This window comes from Pseudochaenichthys georgianus, chromosome 15 (genome assembly GCF_902827115.2).
Source record: "Pseudochaenichthys georgianus chromosome 15, fPseGeo1.2, whole genome shotgun sequence".
In the NCBI taxonomy this organism is placed as follows: Eukaryota; Metazoa; Chordata; class Actinopteri; order Perciformes; family Channichthyidae; genus Pseudochaenichthys; species Pseudochaenichthys georgianus.
The window spans coordinates 14539894-14563402 of record NC_047517.1 but is presented as its reverse complement, the minus strand read 5'-3'; the positions used below and the strand labels follow the sequence as shown (position 1 = coordinate 14563402).

At 43.5% G+C, this 23509-nt stretch overlaps 3 protein-coding genes across 4 annotated transcripts; 1 reads left to right on the top strand and 2 right to left on the bottom strand.

The window, feature by feature from the left end:
- Positions 1–110: 110 nt before the first annotated feature.
- On the bottom strand, positions 111–8487 carry mcmbp (minichromosome maintenance complex binding protein). The gene is made up of 16 exons (XM_034101490.1): positions 8303–8487; positions 7379–7470; positions 7129–7269; positions 6979–7020; positions 6806–6895; positions 6553–6685; positions 6041–6186; positions 4829–4926; positions 4580–4749; positions 2825–2948; positions 2608–2725; positions 2352–2517; positions 2086–2219; positions 1342–1506; positions 1116–1204; positions 111–320 (listed from the first exon to the last, which is right to left on the bottom strand). Exons 1-16 carry the CDS (start codon positions 8358–8360, stop codon positions 194–196), a joined length of 1893 nt encoding a protein of 630 aa, XP_033957381.1. The 5' UTR covers positions 8361–8487; the 3' UTR covers positions 111–193.
- A 311-nt stretch (positions 8488–8798) lies between these two features.
- sec23ip (SEC23 interacting protein) lies at positions 8799–16434 on the top strand. Its single transcript, XM_034100358.1, is given in 19 exon segments — positions 8799–9081; positions 9772–9855; positions 9858–10255; positions 10862–11069; positions 11179–11372; positions 11502–11591; positions 11676–11796; positions 12189–12278; positions 12369–12510; positions 12925–13133; positions 13222–13319; positions 13406–13564; positions 13711–13806; positions 13889–14050; positions 14125–14280; positions 14876–14978; positions 15451–15657; positions 15732–15894; positions 16005–16434. Coding segments are annotated over 19 exon segments (2895 nt in total). The 5' UTR covers positions 8799–8948; the 3' UTR covers positions 16087–16434.
- Positions 16266–22641, bottom strand: csgalnact2 (chondroitin sulfate N-acetylgalactosaminyltransferase 2). Of its 2 annotated transcripts, none has more exons than XM_034100359.1 (8): positions 22517–22641; positions 19915–20757; positions 19621–19837; positions 19383–19484; positions 19102–19280; positions 18894–18988; positions 18130–18211; positions 16266–18049 (listed from the first exon to the last, which is right to left on the bottom strand). In XM_034100359.1, the coding sequence occupies exons 2-8, from the start codon at positions 20567–20569 to the stop codon at positions 17757–17759; spliced, it is 1623 nt and encodes a 540-aa protein (XP_033956250.1). In that variant the 5' UTR covers positions 20570–20757; positions 22517–22641; the 3' UTR covers positions 16266–17756. The 2 variants fall into 2 exon arrangements, with proteins under 2 accessions (XP_033956250.1, XP_033956251.1); XM_034100360.2 differs by lacking the exon at positions 22517–22641 and adding an exon at positions 20907–21126.
- Positions 22642–23509: the final 868 nt, after the last annotated feature.

Below are 23509 nucleotides of genomic sequence, written 5' to 3'. Positions count from 1 at the left end.
CTTAGCTAAATGTATACTGACTAAAGAAATGATTCAGACTGTTTAAGTGAAGGTATATCTAAATCTCATTTGCATCTCAGTTCTGTAAATAAGTTGAATACGACAAACCATGACATGAAAAACATCTTTATTACAAACTTTTTTTAGGTATCAAAAAGAAAAACAGAAGGAGTCTTGTTTCCTCGCGGTGTGATCACGGCTCGTTGCCGTTCAGACACTTCTGCTGCTCCACGCGGCTCCGGCGCAGCACCTCGATGTGTTTGGCCCTCAGCCAGCTGTCTGTGCACAGCGACGTCAGCCCCAGGCTCAGAGACAGCAACCTGCAGACACCGTCAGTCAGACACGCACAGCTACACCAAACACTGAGAACAAACAGTTTCCTGGCCTCCGTCAGACAAACACCAAGTCAACGTATTTCACAACTCTTTGGGGTGAATGTCCCTGCTTATGTCATATCTGGCCTTTCCATTGTTGGTCATGATGTCTTGTTTAACACTTCTTTGAAAGAAGGCTTTATATACTGTTGTTTATTATTCTCATTAGATCAAAGTTAAGCAATGCCAAAAAAGGCGCTTATATAAACGTAATCCTTGTGCATCGACACGTCTTTTCAGACTGATCATTATAGCGGTGTTATCGATGGGGTAGGGTGTGAGCTCCCATAAAGGACCCTAAAGCTGTATGATCAACATTACTGGTTATAACTTTTGCATGCATTCTATTATATCGGGCTTTCAACCAAGAGCCCTGGCTTCCAAAGTCTTTTCGGTACTTTTTTTTATACAATATCGAGACACTTTGTCGCGTTGGAGCTATAGAGCAAACACATGCCATTGTCTTGGCTGTTGTCTTATGCAATGCATCAACAATCTAATCATTGACATATCACAGACTTCTAAAAACCCCTTAAACATTCACTATACAGAAAATACTTCCTTTTCTTTGGTGGCATCATATAAACACGAGCATTTAAATGGTTTGGATTTCTAAAAGCCAATGAATATTTGGTAAGGACAGTTATATAGAATTCATATCAACTTTATGGCTGTATTTGACCCAGAAGTTCTTTCTCCTCATTAAATGAAATGTAGGTGGAATGGTTATTGACAGCCCACCTCGACACGACCAGCATACTGTGGAGGTCCTCAGCGGAGACGCTCTGAGGGTCGTCCTTCCTCATATCTACAAAGTCATCCTCAACTGACTGAGGACAGCAGAAAGGAAAAGGCAGTCAAAGGACACTGAGGCGGACAGATGATAACTCACTGCTAATTCAATGGAAACAACTACCCTTCAAAACAATTAATTACACTGACTTTGATTTGTGACCGTGGCTCTCACCTTTGTCATTTCGTCAGAGATGCTGTAGTCCAGCAGCCGAGCCACGCTCAGGTACATCCTGAACTTGTTGAGCTGTGAAGCCTGGGGGTGCATGTGCAAGCTGCTCAGATACTCCTCCATGCTGGGGGGGGCGACCTGAGACTGTAGGTGTATCTGGCAGTCCGACTGTGGAGATAGAGGAAGACATGTTGGCATCGTGTAAGGGAAGAACTTAACCTTTTGACAGGTGTTGCTATGCAACTCAAGCTCTGCCTGCTGTGTGCACACGCTTATTCTGACAGGCATGTGCACATTTCATATCAGGCCAGCAGGAGCAAAGCTCTGCAGCAGCTGGAGGGTCAGACCGATCATCAGCTGATAGTGTTCACTGTAAACACACATCTAACCAGCCTGGGAGTTGTTTACGGCGCGCTGCCCTTCGCTGCACGACTAATAGAGTGCCGAGCCTGCCGCCTCTCCCGGGATTGTTCCTGTGGCACACAGCTGCCGCCATGGCAACACGTTAGACCAACACACAGGAATAGCACACGGCACATTCCTCAGGCTGTTCACAACAGAGTGAGACCCGGGCTAAAGCCTCCGCCGCCTGGGTTGTTGCTGTGGCCAACCAATGACAGCGGCCGGAGACAACCCCCAGCGTCAGACGCGTCTCACGAGAGGCTGCAGGAAACCTAACCCCTCCCTGGCCGTGCCGTGAGATTTTTTTGTACTGAGGTTGCACGCCCCGTCCCTCTTTGTCCTCACCGGCAGCAGCGAGCGGCCCTCTGACGCGGTGAGCACGTTAATATTGCAGGGGAATTCCATCTGGTGGTAGTTAAAGTCATAATCAACCTTCTGCCACGAGATCAGGTTCCCCAGGGCCGTGATGTTATGCACGCCTACGGGACGAAAACACAGAAGAGAAATCTGGTTTGTGTCAGAACACTCAAATCACACTAACAGAGTCCGCAGTCGGACATTATCTGCAGCGGTCGTCCTCTCAGTGTCGTCCCCTCGTGGAGATGCCTCACCTGTCGTGTCCAGCTGTCCCTGCTCCAGCTGGATCTCGTCCAGGAACAAGGACGTGTGTTTGGCCAGCTGCAGGGCTCCGCTCACTAGCCGGTTGGCCACATAGTCCTTCTTTGGCACGAACTTCATCTGGTTCATATTCTGGAGGCTCATGGCTAGATAGAACGACTGCAGAGGGGGAAACATCTTTTAGTGTCTTACATTTAAACCCAACATTAGTGGATAGGAAAGCAGTGGCGGTTGCTTGGATTCACTCACAGAAGGCACCAGCTGCTGGATGACCTGGTAGAGGCGTTCAGTGTACGAGGAGACCGTAGGACAGCCACTCAGGTTCAAGGAGAATTTTCCCAGAGGGAGAATATCCCTTCTGCTGTACCTACAAGAAACCAACCATAATGTGGAATTAAAAAAACCTCTTTTGGCTTTCAGGAAGACACAAAACAAAGACAGGACGGTTGAACTGAACTTCACATACACGTTAGAAACGAGATGCAGGATGAGATACTCGGCAGCCAGGGCATCTCCCAGCAGGATGTGAGTGAAGTATGTGAGCAGCTCCGCCCGGACAGCAGCCATCTCGCTCAGGGTGGACGATAAAACTGAGGAGGAAGGACAGAGAGTTACAACAGGTCCCTATGGCAACTGAAGGCATGTGTGCTTTAACAGCTTTACTGTGGAGGACATTCACAACATTGTTACTCTTGTTGGACATCTTCACAGGAGCGACGAACTTCAAAATAATGGCCCCTTGTTTCTGTTTCCACAGAGCAAAGGGCCATAGATCATTTGACTTACTAGCAGGTATGATGATGAGCATTTGTTTAAATGTGGGTTTTCATAATAGCTTAGTTAAGTGTGGCACAGAGAAAGCTATTAACCTATTAGTTAGTATTAGATGCCACAATCACCATTTCAAACTTATCATATTTCATCTTAACACAATTAGTTGACGCATCATTTCAGCACTAAAATAAACGCCTACTTCCAGCTCTGGAAAAACATCAAGAGGCCACTGCAGCATTATCAGTTTCTCTGGTTTTACTATTTATAGTATTAGTTTGAGTAAATGAACATTCTTTTATTTTATTCTATAAACTACTGACCACATTTCTCTGTGTTGCCATTCAGCAGACACTGGAATGGAATGGCTGCCATACACGTAGAGCAGAGGTTGCGCTAGACTTCTTCGCTGCCCGTCATTTTGACGGGCAGGATCGTAAAACTTCTGTCAAAATCCAGAATTACCCGTCGGCCTTTACACAACTCTGACAGGGGGGGGGGGGGGAAGCATGCTCGTGTACTGTCAACGGGGGGGGGGGGGGGGGGGGGGGGGAGACAGTTCACATGCGCCGTGTTATGCATGGCTGCTGCACCTCGCAGGAGCGTGCACAGCGTGAAGCCAAAACTCAGACATTTCAATGATCCGTACGGCGGCACAGTTAGGTTTGGAAACGGTATCACTTCCTTTTTGGAGGGCATGCATAACACCGGAGCCTCGCTGCGGGGAAACTTTGGCGCTGTTCCGAGTTTGTTCTAATCTGTCAAAATGACGAACTGCTTTCAGATTTGTCCGTCATTGTTAAAAAAAATCCGTCATAGACGGAAAATATTCGGTTAACGCGACCTCTGACGTAGAGATTGAGATTTAAGAACAATTTGGAGTGGTCTCCTTATTTTTTATGTAACGATCTGAACTCAAAGTGTACAAAAACACAGCATAGCATCACAACGCATCTACACAGTGTGTAATTCAGCATGAAAAGGCACTTTGTATACACTTATGATGATTTTTGAACTTAAAGTACTTTTTTCAACTTTTTGAAGCGGTGCAGCTGGACTCAGTGATACACCAATACAGTGTAGGCAAGAGAAGGCAACATGTGTCTCAGGATGTGTTGTCCTCGTGATCATAATCCAAATAGTTTTCTGTTTACATATAACCAAGGTGGCTTTTCACCAAAAAGCTCCCGTGTTGGTTTTAGGCTTGTTTACATCTGTGTAAGAAGTGTGGCGGCGATGCAAACTGTTTGCAGCCGGATGAGTCGATGATTCCCCAGGTCTCTTTAAGACGGTGATCCGTCAGTGTTTGTTCATTAGAAAATGATATACATAGGAAAGGTATACCCGCACAAAGCGTAAAAGGGCCTCTAACAAAATGAGGGGATGCACATATTCTTGATACTGGCATTTGCAGTCGTATGCACACAAAACCACAATGACGTGTCCTTACAGGCACTGTTGTCCTCCAGGGTGGGGGGGAGCAGGGGGTTGTTGTGCGGCAGAGGCTTGGCGTAGAGCATGTGGATGCGAGGCACGAGCGAGGCCGGCGGGCAGTGCACCCTCTGCTCCTCCGCCGTCTCCATGGAATCCGCCGGGTCCAGGAAGGAGGAGGAGGAGTCTCTGTGTGAGCACACCAACAATGAGCAGCAAGCACGCAGATCAGCACTGAAGGGAAAGTGAACTAAATGCTGTGTCTTACTTCTCGTCGGCCAGAGCGCTGAGAGCGGGGCTGACGGAGAGGATCCCGTAGACCTCCAGTGTGTCGTTGAGTTTGAAGCCGTCCCATTCAGCGTACACCTGCCGGAAACACACACCTGTTATATGCAGGGTATATGCAGGGATCCTGAAGTCAAATGTAAGACCTTTTTTAAGACCCTTTCCATACATTTTAAGACCTCATCGTCACTTTGAGTTCTAACCGGTTACATAGGCGACACACTTTACCTCACATTGACTACATACAGTATTGATTGTCCTTCCTCCTTATCTTCCAACCATTTGGACGCAAACTTTCATTTCCCCATAACGATGTTGTTCAACAACCGGCGTAAACGGACCTCCGCGCTATCAAGCAGTGAGTGTGCGACGTCCTGTTCAGATGACGTCAAAGCCAACGGGATGCCATGAATCACACTACACAGAATCAGACTACACACCTACGCCATGACTACATTCAGGCAGACGGTAGAATACAACCTCTTTGGACCATTTATATACTTATTGAAAACAAGCTACTAAATGTAATACCTTGGAAAATACCGTTTAATAGCCTTAATTTTCGCTAAATTGATTTATCAACTTTTAAGACCCCGCGGACCCCCTGCGTTAGCTTCTGCTCTCCACTGGAGAGTCTGCTGATAACAGTGGGGTCACTGAGACTTTCCAGTCCGTATCATGGATTTTACAATTCTGTTTAATTCATGGAAACGTGCAAAATTCTATAAGTGTAATGAATCTGCAGTTATTATTAACACCTCTTTCCCACAAAATACAGTTTTAAGGACATTTAAATAACCCTTTTCGGACTAATATACAGTCAAAAAGTGGGTTTCTCCAAGCTATTACAGGAACATCTGTGATCAAGATGTGATCGGGCTATATACAAACTACACAAAATGAATATGTGGTTGCAACTTGAACTTTTCTGGGGTAAAACATGATTTATTTCCTGATTTTGATTACTTTAAAACATTCAGCAACAACTCTTTACATAAACACATGCTGTACATTTTAAGTTATGGGTTTCAGTAGTTGAGTACACATTTTAACACAATTCAGTGCAACAATTTAATTGGGGAGGATAAGATATATATATATATTTTTTTCTTTAAGTATTCGAAGTCGAGCTATAAGACTTTAGCCAATCCGGTGAATTCAGTGTTTACAGAAACAGAGACCAAAGCATACACACCTTGACGAGGCAGGAGGGGCCTTTCTCTCCGGGCAGGGGGAAGTTGAGGTCGAGGTGGGCGGCAGGTGCCGTCTGGTTGGAAGGAGCGTCTGTCTCCCGCCGCTTACACTCACCGTTGCCATGGTGTTCTGTGGGACTCTGAAGACCTGCAGTGAGACAGGGAACAGTCTACATTCATGGCCAAAAAACACACACAACACTGTAATTGTTACATATCAACATATATATATAAATGTCAAATAAATCAGAGCTTTGTAATTATTTACAGCTCATCTTTCCGTCAACCTGTCTCTACCCCTGCTGCAGCTAGCAGTGTCCTACAATCTCCCAGAGTGCCTAGAGGCAACCCTAGCATCACTAATACGTGTGTCAAAGGAGGAGACGCATGCTGGAGCAGATAAAGGGAAAGTCACTAATTGATCATAATGCAGTAAAACACTACCTTCCAATGTGAATTTGATTGGTTGCAAAATGTCTTTATGGGAACAAGACAAACACTTCTGTTTACACACCAGTATGCTGTTCCCTCTGCTTCTGCGGCTGTGTGTCCATGTCGTCGTCGTCTTCCTCGTAGCTGCGTTTCTGTCTCGTCGGAACATAAGAGGTGGACGGAACCACTCTCGCTTGGCTTGAGCTGGCATAGCTGTGCGACAGAATTAAGGAACAACTAGGGAGCAGTTTTCAAACACACTTGTTGGGTCCAGCAAAGAACAAAAGACCAAATCCTGTTCAAGGGAAATCCCCATTTCCCACAAATAAGGATATCTCTTTCACCCAGGGACTCTCTCCGGGGATTGGCACGCAGTAGAACGTCTGTCTCTCTGCAGTTACTGTGTTTTTGGAGTTCAAATCCACCTGGAGATAGAAAATGTTTTCTGTTAGCAAAGCTGAAGCTACATTGAGGTATGTTTAATATCTCTTAGTGGAGAGGGACTTACCCCACATTCCATCACATCTTTGTACTTCCCGCATTTCAACACCTGAGGATAGCCAGAAAGTCAAATTAGATGCAAATGTGATGACATCCAGCACATTATCAATGTGATTGCAATTGCAAATATCTGCACAGGAGACAAGGAAGCGCTTACTTTTGCCTTTGTAGAGGGATCAACAGCCTCATACGCTCCCATGTAGAACTCTGGATCGAACATGTCTTGGATTAAACAGCGGAACTTCACCAGGCTGTTGGGCTTCATGTAGTGCAGCGGGACATCGTTCAGAGAGGGGACCTGCGATAGAATAAGGACTGGTGTCAAATGCAGGAACTGAAACAGCCTTTGACATTGACAGGCCTCTTTGAGGAGTTTACAAGTCGAAAGGATCTGCAAGCTGCATTACCCAGGTCTGAGCGTCCTTCTCTTTCAGGTGATCTTTAAAGAATTCAACCGCTTTCGCCTCCCATCCAGAGTTCGGATTGTTCTGGGAAGCACCTGGAAACATAAATAACAAGAGCATTATATGATACTTAAAGTGACAAAATCATTAATTGGCCAGAATATTAGAAAAAGTTGTATCCAAAAAAAGATTATACATTTATGTCAGAACCATGTACATTCAAAGATATAAAATGAAGGACATAAAAGATATAGCATTGTCCTTTCAGATTGGAACAGTAGAACAATAGGCAAATTATTACTATTTAATTAAATAAAATGAATAATTAAAAAAATTATGTATATGGATAAAATACATCTGAATAAGTTAAATAAAAGAAAAATGAAAATGTTTTATTTCAGTCTACAAATGTTGCATATGGTCCCTTCTTACTTATCTTTTTAAACCTTTAATAACAGAATACCTTGGCTTTGAGAATCCCAGACATTGTATGGGCTAAACATATCAAATAAAGTAAGCATGGGATAAAGATAGAAATAATTATGCGTGTAATTTTGATGGAACAATGCGTTTCTGGAACAATAGTTATTGTCATTAAGTGTTTAGAGAAGTTAAGACCGTTTTACATTACTTTAACACACTTTAGACCCGTGAATGCCTCATGTTGTGAATGGTTGGACGTGTGCACACAGGTCTTCAAACCAAACTACACACCCAGCACTTCTTGTAAAGAAAAGTGAAACAATGCGTTCATACAAGCTGCAACAAAGCATCGGCAGTTAAAGCACACAACTAAGTTATTAGCCATTTCTGAATGATTGAAAAAGACTACAAGGGATGAGCATGGTAAGTAGCCATAAAGCTAACTAGCTAGGTTCACGCGTTAAAGTTAGCCGTCAAGGAGAGAAGTTCCGGTGTGTCTCTTACCGAACATCCCTTCAACAACACCGAGAGGGTTGTTAATCCAGTCATGTGTGGTAGGCATTGTTGGCCACTGACAAAAATGGCAACAATATTTTATTTTTAAATAGCAGAGTAAAATCTCTGGGAAAACTCTATTTTGTTGACTTTCGGCACACACACCGGATGGCAGAAGTCAGGGCGGGAAATTTGCGTCACCAGTCGCTCGTTTGTTTTGTTTACAGGGTCCACCCGGAGCACGGAGCTATCACACTTTCAGAATGACTGTGCCTCAGTGGGTTAGGTGATTTGGTTTGAGGTTGCCTGTAAAGTGAGACTACAAATAATAAACTTTTTATTTTTAAATGATTGTAAATCAATAATATCAGTTTGTTATTTAGCATATTTAAAAGGTTATAATGTCACCTTGGAGCTAATCTTGTTGGCCTGTAGGTGGCAGTAGTGTGTAAGAGTGTTTGGTTTTCCTACAACCAACGAAGTGCTGTCAAAGGACCTGCACGATTTCCGCAGATCTACAAACAACATGTCGCGCTGTGTTAACTCTGTCAATGAGTTGGAGATCTGTGAAAATCTGTGAGGGCAGGGACAAGCTTTCCCTGGACCTGAGCGTTCACTGCCTGCCTGCGAGTGGCTACGTGTAATTCAAGGGAAAATGGCAGATAGGAGAATTAATAATGTTGCCAACACCAGTGCAAATTTACTGTTCAGCGGCGCTCCGGAGTTTAACTTCAACCTGCCTTTCATGCCAGTGAGTCAGGCCACTGGTCCGGCGGTATTGTCAGGAGGTAAGCAGCAATACCGACTGAGAAAATGTCTAAACATTAGCTGTGTCGTTAGCAGGCTAAGCTAACAGCTAGCCCAGTTCCTGTGCTGCTTTAATCTGTCATTTAGTGTAAAAGAAGGTTAAACCGCGTGTATGAGCTGACTGAGAGGTTAGCCTGTTGACAGTGATGTGTTTTGGTCAGACTGTCCTCTGTCTGATGTGCCATGAAGAGGATGTGAAGCTATTTGGGAGTCATATGATCAAAACATGTCCTGTCTTTAAATTGGCCACATATTGCTAACTAAGTTATTTTACAAGTCCGTTTCTATAACATCTATGAGCCATTGGCTGCTGTTTGTAATCCTCAATGTAAGGTCTGTGTTGTGACAGCTGAGCTGATGTACTGTTATATAGAGCTTAGTTTCATCCTCCAATTCTAACCAGTTTATTAAATACATTTGCCAGAAAAAGAAACGTTGATTAATAATGTAAATGTGTAATCACTGATTTAAATGTCTTTACTGTGAGAATATGATGCTTGTAAATTGAGTAAAAATCAAACATCTTCATTAGGAGAAAACATGACATTTTAAGATGTCACCTCGGCTCTGCATAATTCTGATGTCCATTTTATCAAACGTTTACCTGGGCTGTCCCTTTCAGAATCACAAATAAATGTGCTAAACTTCAATTTTCTGTTTTGATTTAATAGAAGACTCGACTGATGTTGGAGAAGAAGACAGCTTTCTAGGACAGAGCTCTGGGAATGGGACAGCCCCCTCTACATTCAACTACTTTCCAGCCCCTCAACCAGCAGTGACCCGTTCGCAGCCATCAGCCAGGCACCATTCCCCCCGCCGGCCCTCTCCGCAGCCCCAACATCAGCAGGGCCCGTTTCTGTTCCGGTGGCCCCTCCAGCTTCACACATGAACCCCGCTCCTCAGGCGTTTGGCAATGCAGTTTACCAGAGCCCTGTGGGCCGTCACACTCCTCCCCCCGCCTCCATGACCCCACCACCTCCCCAGATGCAGCAACAGAGTCATAACCCGTACCGACACACCGCCAGCAGCAGCAGAGCCAGTCCCTATATTCCATCTCCAGAGGTCCTGCCGCCAACACACACACCTCAGCAGAATCCATACTCCCTTGGCTCTCCGCCGCAGACATTCCCTATGTCCGGCCCCTCATTCACAAAGGTACATATCAGCTTATCAGTGACTGTGTTGGTTTAGCTTTTTTTAAGATACTTAAACTCATACTATCTCCACTGGGCGTAAGCCTATTGGAGATAATGTGTTCTTTTGTCTCTCTGTGTGTCTTGTCCATCAGCCAAATATTGAGTTTGCCCTAATTGGTGACTGTACATTGAAGGAGTGGTTACAGGATTAACACTGTTTGAATAACCCAGTTTATTTGCTGTTCTATACAACCATTGACTGCAGACCTCTCACTCCCCGTAACAGGCTGATCAACAACTGCTTCAGTAGTAAATGAGAGTTTCTGAAAATCACCTAGCCTTAAAACAAGCTATAGATTTCACATGTTGACCTTGAACTGAAGCATCTGCAGATTCCTTCCAAGATATGGATAAGTTGTGATGCCCTCAAGTTAAACATATATATATATATAAGACAACTACATACCAGTGAATGTTATCTTTGTTGTCAGCTGGATTTGAAGGGAGCTGAGATATGAGAAAGTGCACTTTTCTAGTTAGGTTAATAAATAAAACGACCTTCGTGCCTCAAATAACATCATAATCAGTGAAGAGGAGTTTATATTTATTAGTATTCCTTCTTCAGCCTCCTCCCACACAGTACCAAGGGCCTCCGCCTCCTCCCACCGCTGCCGGAGCCGTGGTTCCTGCTGGTCCCATGATGCAATACAACTACAACATCTACGAGCCTGTTCAGCCTCACTGGTTCTATTGCAAGCAAGTGGAGTCAAAGAGCGTCTGGCTTCCTTTCAGCATCATTGACTCCCTTCAGCTGGAGGAGACGTATAACTCAGGTGAGGTGACTCGTGCTAATTTAGTGGGAATGTTTCTCTACAGAGAAACCAGAACGTGTTGGTGCTCTTAATGAAACTGTGATCTGTTCTGATGCTTGTATTCTTCCAGTTCAACCAGACCCAGAGAATGTGATCATACGTACGGATGGAGGGCGTTACGACGTGCAGCTTTATGACCGCATGCGCTCCTCTGTGTTCTGGGAAGAGGAGCCCACGGAGGTCCGGCGCTGCAGCTGGTTCTACAAGGGGGACACGGACAGTCGCTTCATTCCTTACTCTGAGGAGTTTAGTGAGAAGCTGGAGGTTTGTACCACTACTTCATTGATCCAGAAACAGATATTGTGTTTATCAATCATTTACATTTTTCATCCAGTCCTTTATCGACTCTATTGTGTTACTATGTATCGTAATGTAGCATGTTTTTAACTTTAGGGAGAATATAAGAAGGCCGTGTCCACCAACCAGTGGCACCGCAGACTGGAGTTTCCATCTGGGGAGACTATTGTCATGCACAATCCGAAGGTAAACCATTGTTGATTATTGTACAAGGTTGTGTTTGTGATAATAAATCCTATTAGTTTAAAAGTAAGTACTTTCCTTCCATAGGTGATTGTGCAGTTTCAAGCATCCTCCATGCCGGATGAGTGGGGCACGACTCAGGACGGGCAGACCCGGCCCCGAGTGGTGAAGAGAGGGATCGATGATGACCATGATGAAGTGCCAGACGGTAGTGAAGTTCCCTTGTGCCCATCTTTATTTCATTTTAGAATAAAACTACATTTGTACTTTGTCAATAAAGCTGCCAGACATCATTAAAGACAGTGAAGTCGCATTACAGTTTAATGAATGCTTTAGTTTGGGCATACATCCTGTTAAAGGCACACAACAAATATGATGAGGAAAAAGACACAAACAATAAATATTTAGATATTTATATATAATTAAATAAATCAAGTCTACAAAAGTCATAGCAGATTAAATGTTGAGGTATCATGTTGTGAATGTATTGCAGCCTAATTGCAAACTAACAGTTCAGGTTATATGTGCAGATGTAACCATGGCGATAAGTGAAGGTGTAGAAGTAAAATTCAACATTTCCAACCTGTTCATCTTTTCCAGGGGAGCTCCCGTCAGTGGATCATCTGGTGTTCATGGTTCATGGAATCGGCCCCGTGTGCGACCTGAGGTTCAGGAGCATGGTGGAGTGCGGTGAGCGCCAGACAGTCGGGCCTTTAGTCGGTGAATCTCCTCCATGAAGGTGTTCATGTGGTTAACTGAACAATTCCTTTGTGCTTTCAGTGGACGACTTCCGCAGCGTGTCTCTGAAGCTGCTGCACAGTCACTTTAAGAAGAATCTGGACGAGCAGACCATCAGCCGGGTGGAGTTCCTCCCCGTGCAGTGGCACACGGCTCTGCATGGAGATGCTACCGGGGTGGACAGGTGAGGGAATGCTTCACACCCAAAAACTCAACATGGGCCTCTGGAACTTCTCAGATGCCTCCACAGTGAATGATGAATCCAAAACCAGAGAAGAGCTGTACAGCTGGGGACTATTTTATATTGTGGAATAATACTTAATTGGTGCTGTTGTGGCTCAGCAGCAGCAGGACATTGTATAAGGTACAGTGTTTGGGTTCATTGTAATGAAGGAAGTGAAACTAAGTTTGGTTTTAGTCTTTTTGGAACAGAAATTGAGCGCTTTGTCTCAGAGGAATACAACTTCAGCCCACACAAAAAATACATCTTGGTTTTGGTATTTGTAAACATTAAGAAAAACATAATACCAACAGTCCTGCCCTTTAATCTTCTTTCTATTGTAATATTTGATCATTTATAATCTCATTTTCTTTGCAGGAGGATCAAGAAGATCACGTTGCCAAGCACTGGACGTTTACGTCACTTTACAAACGAGACTTTGTTAGACGTGCTTTTCTACAACAGTCCCACTTACTGCCAGACCATCATGGACACAGTTTCCCACGAGATTAACCGACTGTACGCCCTGTTCATGCAGAGGAACCCCAACTACAGAGGTCGCATATCAGTTGCTGGACACAGCTTGGGTAATAAGGCAGCAGATGGATCAGCTTTCCCAGCACTGGCACGTGTTGTTCCTTCTGTTTTTCACCTCGATTCCATTTCCCTCCTCAGGTTCTCTGATCCTCTTCGACCTGTTGTCAAATCAGAAGAACGCCTCCTCTGCACCGACCATGCCAATCATACCCACTGCCAACGGAGAAAGCAAACAGGTCATTCACTAGTTAACGTGAATAATGTTATATAATAATAATAATGTTCTTCAATACATAAATGTGAATTCTGGCTCTCGCATCAGGTGGCAGCCCCCGTGACGCAGGCCACCCCTCCAGCTGTGGGAGAGGAGCCACAAGAGGATGAGGAGGAGTTAGAGGATCTCTCCGCCATGCTGGAAAATCTGGGCTTGTCTGAGTACAAGAGCACCTTTGATGAGGAGAAGATTGATGCAGAATCTTTTGTAAGAACAAAAGCCTCCTTTGCTTTTTTGTCATAAAGTCAAAAACACTACTTTAAATAATGTCTAAGTCCAGACATTGGTGTAATGCATTCACACATGTTCACTTTTATAAGTTGCTGATCGTCCCCTTTTCACTCTGTTTCCAGCTGATGTGTACAATCGACGACATGAAAGAGATGGCAATCCCGCTGGGTCCCCGGAAAAAGATCGCCAAGTTTGTCAAAGAGAGGGAGAGTAAGCAGGTAGGTTAGTCTCTGCAGTAACCGTGGAGACTGCAGACAGACGGTGACGGTTAACATCACTGTCTTTGTTTCTCCTCCGCAGGCTGCACGTCAGGCGGCCCGGGAGAAGAAAGCCGAGGTCAGCCAGGCCGCGGCGCCCCCCCCACCAGCTGCTGAAGCTCCCCCCGAGTCCTCTGTGCTCCCAGTGGGCAACAGCATGCACGTCCACGTCGACTACGACTACTTTGAAGTTGGCACTGGACAGGTAACTGTGAAGGCGGACGTTGAAGCTGATCTTGAACTTGAATTGATTGATTAAAAACACGTGTTGCTCTGCAGGTGTCGGTGGTCTACCACGCTCTGGACTTTGAGCCGATGATTTTCTTCGCCCTGGGTTCTCCCATCGGCATGTTCCTGACGGTCCGAGGACTGGAGAAGATCGAGGAGGCGTACCAGCTGCCCACGTGCAAGGGGTTCTTCAATATCTACCATCCGGTATGCAGCTCTTCCAACTTTTCTATCCTGAAGCAATAACTGCTTCTCAGCTGCAGACGCTCCAACGTTATTTTGCTTTATCACTTTTGTATCGTTCTTTTTGGCAACTCTGTCCAAATAAGGGTTTACCGGATATCCCAGAGCTTCATTTATAACGTTGACATTCAAACATTTGTACATTCAAACATGTCTGTTTGTTATTTTCAGTAATAGTTTGCAGTTGCTGCAGATACAGACAGGATTCTCTAATATGTTTACTATTATAATATTTGTAGAATTAGATTTCAATGATCCAAACATTTCCAATTGCTTCAGGTTTTTGTAAAGTATAAAAAAAGCCTTATTTCCTAAATGATCACTTTACTCATTACATTTATCATTCAATTGAATCCATATGAAAGGAAGTCATGCATCTTTGTGAGTGTTGTACATTTCATAGTCACTGGAACCTAGTCATTCCACCTTAACCTGCCCTGCCCACACGACTGAATGAAATATGAACTAAACAGTTTAGGGCTGTGATGAAAGCAGGGAAGCTGAGTCACTGTACGCTTTACTATCTGATGGCTTTATCCATGACTCATGTTTCTTTCAGTTGGACCCGGTGGCCTACAGGATTGAGCCCATGATATTACCAGACATGGACTTTAAGCCTGTGCTGGTCCCACATCACAAAGGGAGGAAGAGGCTTCATCTTGGTACGACACTCACTTGTTGTTCATCTCTGCTTGCATGGAGCCAGATAAATACACCGCAGACGTTCCTTCACTGTAGCTTCGAGCAACATCAAAAGGTCCCCCTTAATACTCTGTCCTGACAGTTACATGTCTTTATGCCAGCTGAGTCGGTTAGGACGAATTACAAAGACACTATTCTTACATTACGATGTGCCATGTCAAAAATAAAATGTAATAACAGACGGAACAGTACATCATTTAGCTGTTGCAGAAAAGGGTAAGCTGAAGGTCAAAATGAAATGTCCTTTTTTTTAATCAAAATGAACAGAAAGAATAAACATAATGTGGATGATCGGCTCTTCCCCCCCCCTCCAAATAGATCTTATAATTGGTCAAATAAGAAGGCTTGTCTTTGCTTTGATATATATTGGTATAAAAAAGAGCAAAACGTTTCAGAGCAGATGGATTTAGTAAGGGGTCCTTTGTGTTTCAGAGCTGAAGGAGAGCCTCACCAGGATGGGCTCGGACCTGAAGCACGGCTTCATCAGCTCCCTGCGGACCGCCTGGCAGACCCTCAACGATTTTGCACGCGCTCACACTTCCTCCGCCCAGCTCCAGGCTGAGCTGGCCATGGTAGCCAATCAGATCGAACAGCAGGAGCTGCAAGCGCGGGAGGGGGACGCAGAGGGTGAGGGGGACGGTGAGTGTCTCTGCTTTGTGACTCTTCAATCATGTGATTTGTTTTTCTGTTTAACTCGGTGTGGTTTCTCACAGAGCATAAGATCAGCGAGAGCCCCGAGCCCCCCCGAGAGGAGGAGCCTCAGGTGAAGGTGGGGATGCTGAACGGAGGCAATCGCATCGACTACGTCCTGCAGGAGAAGCCCATCGAGAGCTTCAACGAGTACCTGTTCGCCCTCCAGAGTCACCTCTGCTACTGGTACGCAGATCTGACCTTCCTCCAGGCTTTATCCTCGTCACGTTACCGTCTCCAGGCTGTAGCCTGTACCTGTTTGCAGAGGATGTAATAACACTTGTGTTGTTTTCCAGGACGTCTGAAGACACAGCACTGCTGATTCTCAAAGAGATCTACAAGACCATGGGGGTCCACCCAGAACAGTTTGCACATTAATCAACCAAGGCTGAAAACGATTCCCTTTGGTTTATGTCATTTCATTTTTCCTTGATTTAGATTTTTCTAATTTCTATTCATGTAGTTTATTGTATACAGATGAAGAAAACAATTGTAGTATGCCATTTGTCTTGAATTATGAAAAATAGAAATGAGCTGGTAGATTCAAAGACACTTGACATGTTTGATATGACATTTTTTATAGTAGAATTATAGAACTGGGCAAGTTTACTTCAGATATTTATCTTCAAATCAAATACTTACAGCAGAAATGACAGCTGATATTGTAGCCTTCTGTATTTTATTTAATGTCCACCATTTTAAAAAATAAATCATTTCCTCGCATAAGCCATTTGTGTTTGAATGTGTACATGTACCAGGCCGCAAGGAGACTGTAAGACGAGCTACACAGAAGCTGCAATACTAGCAAAAGATCTAATGAAAGACAATGAGTACAGGACGAGATGCTTTCAGCACTTCTCTGCTGCTCTCCTGTACTCTAACACCTCGCCTCTAACCTCCTCTCATTATGAGATGCAATACAAAACATTTCATGTCACTTTAAGCATGTAGGCACATACGACAAAAGTATTCAACTATGAAACAAAGGAATATTAGAAAAGTATTTACAGGAGGGGCTGTAACATTCAAATTCAGTCCAGTATTAGGTATAATGTTCTCAATGGGCATAAATCTTATGAATGTAATTTAGACACTAACACTGGTCCACATATAGGATAGCGCTGCATGCTATTAGACATCTTTGATCCTGGCGCTTTCATTATGTAACCCACATGCTTCTGTTAACCTCATCAGCAAAGGACCATTGTGACCGATTGTCACATAAAACACACACAAAGTTCCCTTTTCTTTTTTTACGCTAGGCTGAAACTACCTATAAATATAATGCTAACAGAACAGCATTCGTCTGTGCTGTTAAAGCAAAGATTGTAAATTGCTTTTAAGCTCAGTAGAACTATACTGGTTCTTGTGGTGTCAAAGTGCAACTTCTTCATTTTCATTTTGTCGACAGCTAATAAATAGTTCTTTCTTTCTGATGTAAAAAACACACTCTACATGAGTCAACAGCTGCTTGTGTTTGATCTTGTTTGATATGTTTGTCAAATGAATGAATCAACGGGAAGACAGCTGACTACTGGCTGAGGTCCATTCAGCGGCGAAAGGTAACGGAGCAGAAACAAAGATAAAAGTTCAAGCTGCAAAATTCAGTCAGAAAAGTGATTGCAAACTATTTAAAAAAAATGCCCTTAAGCTCCAAAAACAATTGGCAGATCAATCATTTATGAAAATAATAATTGTTGCAGCCCTTGTGAAAACCGGTTGCAAGTCAGGGCTTGCGTTTGAAACTGGCATGACATGCATATTGAATTGTTGCCAAAAATACATAAAAATATGTTTTTAAAAAAACGTTATTTCTACTTCAGCAGGTTAAATATTACATATTGCTTGTTAGCCGTGTTTGATACTGCAACGTCGTACCGTGTTTTGAAGTTTCACATTGATCGATGCTTGTTTTCGTACATTCATTTGTCTCCAGCTGTGCGGTGAAATGGAGAAGGACCTGTGTAAACATTTCTTTGCTGTACTGCGATTGTAATGTCCGCACCTCACAGTCGTAACGAAGGAATGGTGATGGGAATGCGGAGGCTTCAGTCTTCTGGTTTGCTCTGAGTCTTGTAGGCCTGCTTGCGTAGGTGAGCCTCGATCTCGTCGCGGAACACCAGCATTCCGAGGTGGGAGTGCGACGCCTCGTTCATGGCTTTGGATTGGATGCACATGCGGTACTGCTCTGGGGTCAGCTCGTCCGCACACTGCTTCTCGTGCCACAGGTGGAAGAGCCCGGACACCGGGGTCCGGATCACGATGAGCTCGCTCCGGAGATACTTCCTGTACAGGTGGACGTCTTCCACACCCCAACCTTTCACTTCAAGATCAAACCCGCCTGGAGGAATACAATCCAGTTTCAAGTCAGCAGCTTTTACCAGTTATTTAGTCATGATGAATTCACTAATCCATGCTTACCAATGTTTAGGAAATCTGAACGATACTGACACGTCATTCCGAAGCCAAAGTCTCTCCAGAATCCAGCATCTTTTTTGTGAATCTATTTGAAATAAAAATGTTTAATAAAAAACAAGTTCTCTGCATAGTTGGTGTCATTGAAATGATATTAAAATGTTATGTCAATCATGTTGTAAAATGATTTTCTTTGAGCTTCGCTGAGCAGAGTTTGCCACTAGAGGGCTTTTTTCACCGTCATCTGCAGGAGGGGAAACGTTCTGTAACCCTAACCCGTCCCTTTGAGTGCATTTACATAATCACTTTTGCAAAGGTTTGCCAGATTTTTCTTGCTAGCCAATCAGAGCAGACTGGGATTTTGAGAGGGGGGTTTAAAGAGACAGGCGCTTAAAGGAGGGTTTTAAACACACAGGTCTATACAGGCTGAGTTTGAAAAAAAGCATTTAAACAGGTTTGAGAACAAAACCCAACATCCTGAAAATGAGCAAAATAACTCCCTTTTAAATTTGAGGTTAAAATGTGGATTTATGAGATGATGTTGTGGAAAGTAGTTAAGAAGCCCATCTTGTTTCCAGAACTTTTTTAAAGGATTTTGTGTTTGCATAATCAGAGATTCTGGATTGAATTTGGGAAAACAAGTAGATGCAGTTGTAAGAACTTTTGACAAAGTATTCAGATTTTTGGAAAATCCATTTCTGATGCAAATGATAATGGAGGCACAGAATGTGCACTGGGGATCATTGAAAAGCTCAATGTGAAGGCTTTACCAGTTGGAGTTCAGCCGGTGGAGCCAGCTCCGCATTTCCATAGACGATGGCAGGATTGTACAGACTGAACACTACTGGATAGAAGACTTTCTTATCTATAAAACAAACAGGTCATTTAGTATATTCAATTAAAGCTACATTGTAACAGTACATGTAAACAAAATAACTATAAATACAATAATCTGAGCAATAACACACGAAGACCTACTTGGAGCAGCGTGGAGACGACAGGTGTTCAGGAACTCGAGTGTAAAATGGATGTCAACGTCACAGAAAAACATTAAGACGTCGCCTTTCTTCCAGGCGTGAGCCCCGATATCCAGACCCCGACCTCTGGAAAACTCCTCGTCCACCGGGACCAGGGTGTAATTTGAGAAGCTCTCCTCTCTGAAACACAACACATGTAGTAGATTTGAATTGCCACGACTCATTACTATCACAAAACCAGCAAAAGCACATCTTAAGTTATTTCTCAGTGAAAGGACACACCTTGACATTTTCTCCAAAGATGATTCCACTTCCTGCAGGCCTTCTGGCCCGAAATAAACCACCGTGAGATGGACTCTTCTGTCCTGCTGTATGCACACCTCTCTAAAAACAAATACCATGTAAGGAATAAAGGGAACACAAAGGTTGTATTTGATTACACAATAATGATGTGAGTCTACTGAATACAGCATTCGAACTTGCTGGGTCGTGTCTGTCGGAGTTTCTGCTGTACTCTCACCTGAAGTTGTGCAAGAACTGTGAGAAAGTATCGACTCTGCCTGCCAGCGGCACGATGATGTTGATAATCATTGCTGATGTCTCTACGGAGGTGCTCCTGACTTTCATTAAGGGACCAAAAGGTCTGAAGAGCGTGACGCGGCGGAAGCTGCTGGACTCCTCTTTGGTGAAGAACAGCTCGTAAAGCGTCCCTTTGTCTCGCTCCGTCCTGTACATTCCTGTATAATAAAAAAGAGCTTCACTGAGAACACAGTAACAGCGATCATTCACTGGTCCGCAGTAAGGTAGATCTTACCTTCAGTAAAGTGACCCTCTGTGTAGGTCTGTCTCTGCATCGGCATGTCGTCCTCCACTCCATCCTCCTCGTCGGGGTTGTTGATGATGTCCAGCGCAGCCTCCATCACCTCCACCAGCTCGTCCCTGCGGTCTTTGCGGACAGGCTTCTCCTCTGGGTGCCGTGTCAGCCCCATCTCCAGCTGGTACACTTTGGATGAAGTGAAACTCTCAAAGGGCACCAGGGCGTACTCGCTGGGGAGGCGTGCCCCCGTGTTGACCTCCGCCTTGTCGATCTGAGAGTGCAGGTACTCCAGCAGGTCTCCAGGCTCTTGGTCCTTCGTCTCCGTAAGGCCCTGCACCCCGGGGGGCTCCTTCTTGTCCTGCATGAGCTTTAGCTTCTCACCCATTTCCTGCAGCTCCTGCTTGAGCTGAGCGATCTGCCGCTTGAGACTGGCGGCCCGGTTCAGGTGGCGCTCCTCCTGCTCCTGCAGCAGGCCTTGGTAGTACTCTTTCCCGTAGGTGTCCCCTGCTATGCCGGGGGGCAGGGCCAGGCTGGCGTCTGCGGAAGGGGTGCACTCCAGCAGGTAGGCGAACAGCAGCAGCACCAGCAGCAGGAAGAGGCCCAGAAAGAGCCAGCGGAACCGGCCCTGGAGCGACAACCCCCGCCTGGGCATCACGCTCACATACAAGCTATAGCTGGCAAGTCTGCATTCCCTTTCCCCTCTGATCACATTACTCACTGCGTGCTTCTGCACATCACCTTGAAGGTCTGGACGGGTCTCTATGTCATTTTCTGTGATGGTCTTGTTTCTTGGCTCCACTTCTCATACATTCGTCCTGTGTGAATCCCTGCGATGATCACCTAGGTAAAGAAAAAGGAATTACAGAAATCCACAATAAGACAACAGTTATAAAAAATACAGGTAGCCATTTGTGAGGACTTAAATAAATGAAATGAAAGAAATGGGTATGATAACCAAATAATGAGACGCTAACACAACAGTGTGTTACCAGTCAAGCATCATTATGAATGTCCCATCCAGCCAGTAGTAGTCTTATTCAGTCAATGAATAAAACACTTTTCTTTAACAACGTGTTTATACGTGTTCGACTTCTATGAATATTTCACCTTTCAACGATTCAATAATAATAAATCAGAGCTGAATAAACACAGGCAGAAGGAATTAGCCACACCTGAGATCTAGCACACAGCGACTAGCTCTCAGCTAAATAACAGAACAGAGGAAAGCTGGTGGGGGAGCTGCACGGCAAGCTCCTGAAGAGTGACTTCCGGTTAGCCGGCTTACCTTTCAAAATAACAGCATGACTTTTTCTACTAAAAGCGTGGACACTGAGAATCTCCTTGTGGAAGAAAATGATCTAACAAGATTACCAAATGTTTATAACAACACAATTATGTTCTTAATGTTTTGTGATGTATATGCTACAAATATTGTATAAAAGAAAAGTCTTTAATCCTAAGTATGTAGCCTTGTAGAACCTCTATTATCCACCACATACCACACACAATTGTGTCTTGAAGGTCAAACACTAAAGCCTACAGCTCCAGCCCTTGGCACACAAAGTGATGCTGTTTGTCTTCCCGACACTCATTGTCTTTCCTGAATGGCTTTAATGAAAAGCAGCAGGCCCCTGAGTCCAAAAGGCAAGAGCTGGAAACCATTGCTCTAATGTCAAAAAAGCTACAGTTGAATCAAACCCTTTTAGCTTAACAGGAAAGCAAGAAAAAGTATTCAAAACACTTCCCCTTTTATGTCCAACTTGTATGTGCTACTTTCTCTTAACAAGTGTAATGCCACACCTAAGAGAAATCCAGCAGTCTAATGTGTCGCCCAAAAGCATAAAATACATTTTCTATATGAAAAATGACTTTAGATATTTTCAATATAGTATCTAATTCAATCTTATATTAAAATAGACACAAGTATTACGGTTTTAACCATTCAAAAAAGAGGAACTAAATGTCCTAAATGTGTCTTAGCTTTGCCTTCTCGTAGCTGCCAATGAGAAGGATGAAAATGCATGCAACACTTGACTGGCTGAAAAGTGTCAAACTGATATCATCAAGGTTATGGTGTAAACGCATCATATGAACAGACCTTGTGGCAGTGCATTGATAGAAACTACACATTCATACACCAACAGGGACTCCTACATTATAGAGACATATCTGAACTGTTGTTACTAAAGTTAACTACTTGAGCAGTGAGTTTTGTTAACAATAAGTCACTTATATATTTAAATGATGTGATTAATATTGTTTTACTTGGAGAGAAAAAACATTATGTTATGAACTTTACAGTGTGTTTAAATATGTTTGGCAAATTTATTATCTTGGTTGATCAAGTCTGCAACTTAATGTGCAGTCTGCAAACATTTTACATTTGACGTCGTTTTGTATCTGATCATCACACAGTTTAATTAGAGTGTTACTTCACAGCAAAATGTGTGCTCTTACTTTGAAAGATCGAAACCGGAAATTGGCACGGTTCTCCAGTTAGCTTAGCGACGTTCGGAGATTGCCTGCGCTTTCGGGTTATTTTATATCTGTTAGAGAGCCTGCTAACCCGTTATTGAACGGTAAAAAAAAAAATACTCACCTAATTAGGTCTTTTTCCATTCCTGCCCGTGTTTACAGCATTGGCTTTAGTAGAAAACCAGCAGCCGAAGACAGCCTCTGTTGCAAAATGCCACGGAGCAAAGAGAAAAGAGTGAGTGGGTCATAGTTTACTTCCGGTCAAGAGTTAACCAATGAGAGCTTTGTTTCGAGTGTCGTCATTAAACACGTTGAAGCCCCTTGTTCATCATAATAACCTCCAATACTAAGTAAAACGTTATAATTACAATCATAATTACTTGTTCTTTTTTATGCTACACGTTTGTTTATGAACATTAACACAAATACACTGTAGTTCTTATAAATATGAATTACAAGATTAATTTAAAATAAGCTCTTTTTATGTTGCTTTTTTGTCCTCTTTTGTTTTTCTCTGTCCTGACTTGTCAAACCAACCCCTTATCTGTGATGATAAACTAGCTGACAACTCTGAATTGAATTACTCATGAATAGGAGACATATCACTATGTTATCACTGTGATGCATAACGCGTCGCAAACCATCACATGTTCCCATAGAGTTCTATTTTAAGTAATTCATTCATTTCCTTTCGTTAAGAATCATTAAGGGTGGCAGGAGTCTGGTGCTTATCGTAGCACACATTATGTGGAAATCACTGAGCCAACATGGACAGGTCACCACTAGTCCACATATCTATTTGTATAATACTTAGATAGGGTGACATGCATTATATTTTGCCTACCAAAGAAACCTTAATTAAAAACGTTATCCATTTGTTATAAACAATAAAGTGAACAAACTATTGAAATGTAAGCTGATATAACACTGAATCAAACATCTAAAACCTGAAAAACTAAAACCATCATCAGATTGTCTAAACAAATAGTTTCTTACAGCCAAAACAAGAGTTGAGTCTCAGTTGCGATTAATAGGCGGCACATAATGTTTACATCATTTAGTGAGACTGATTATTCAAACAAGAAATGGCTCCAATGGACCAATGTTTCCTAGGCAA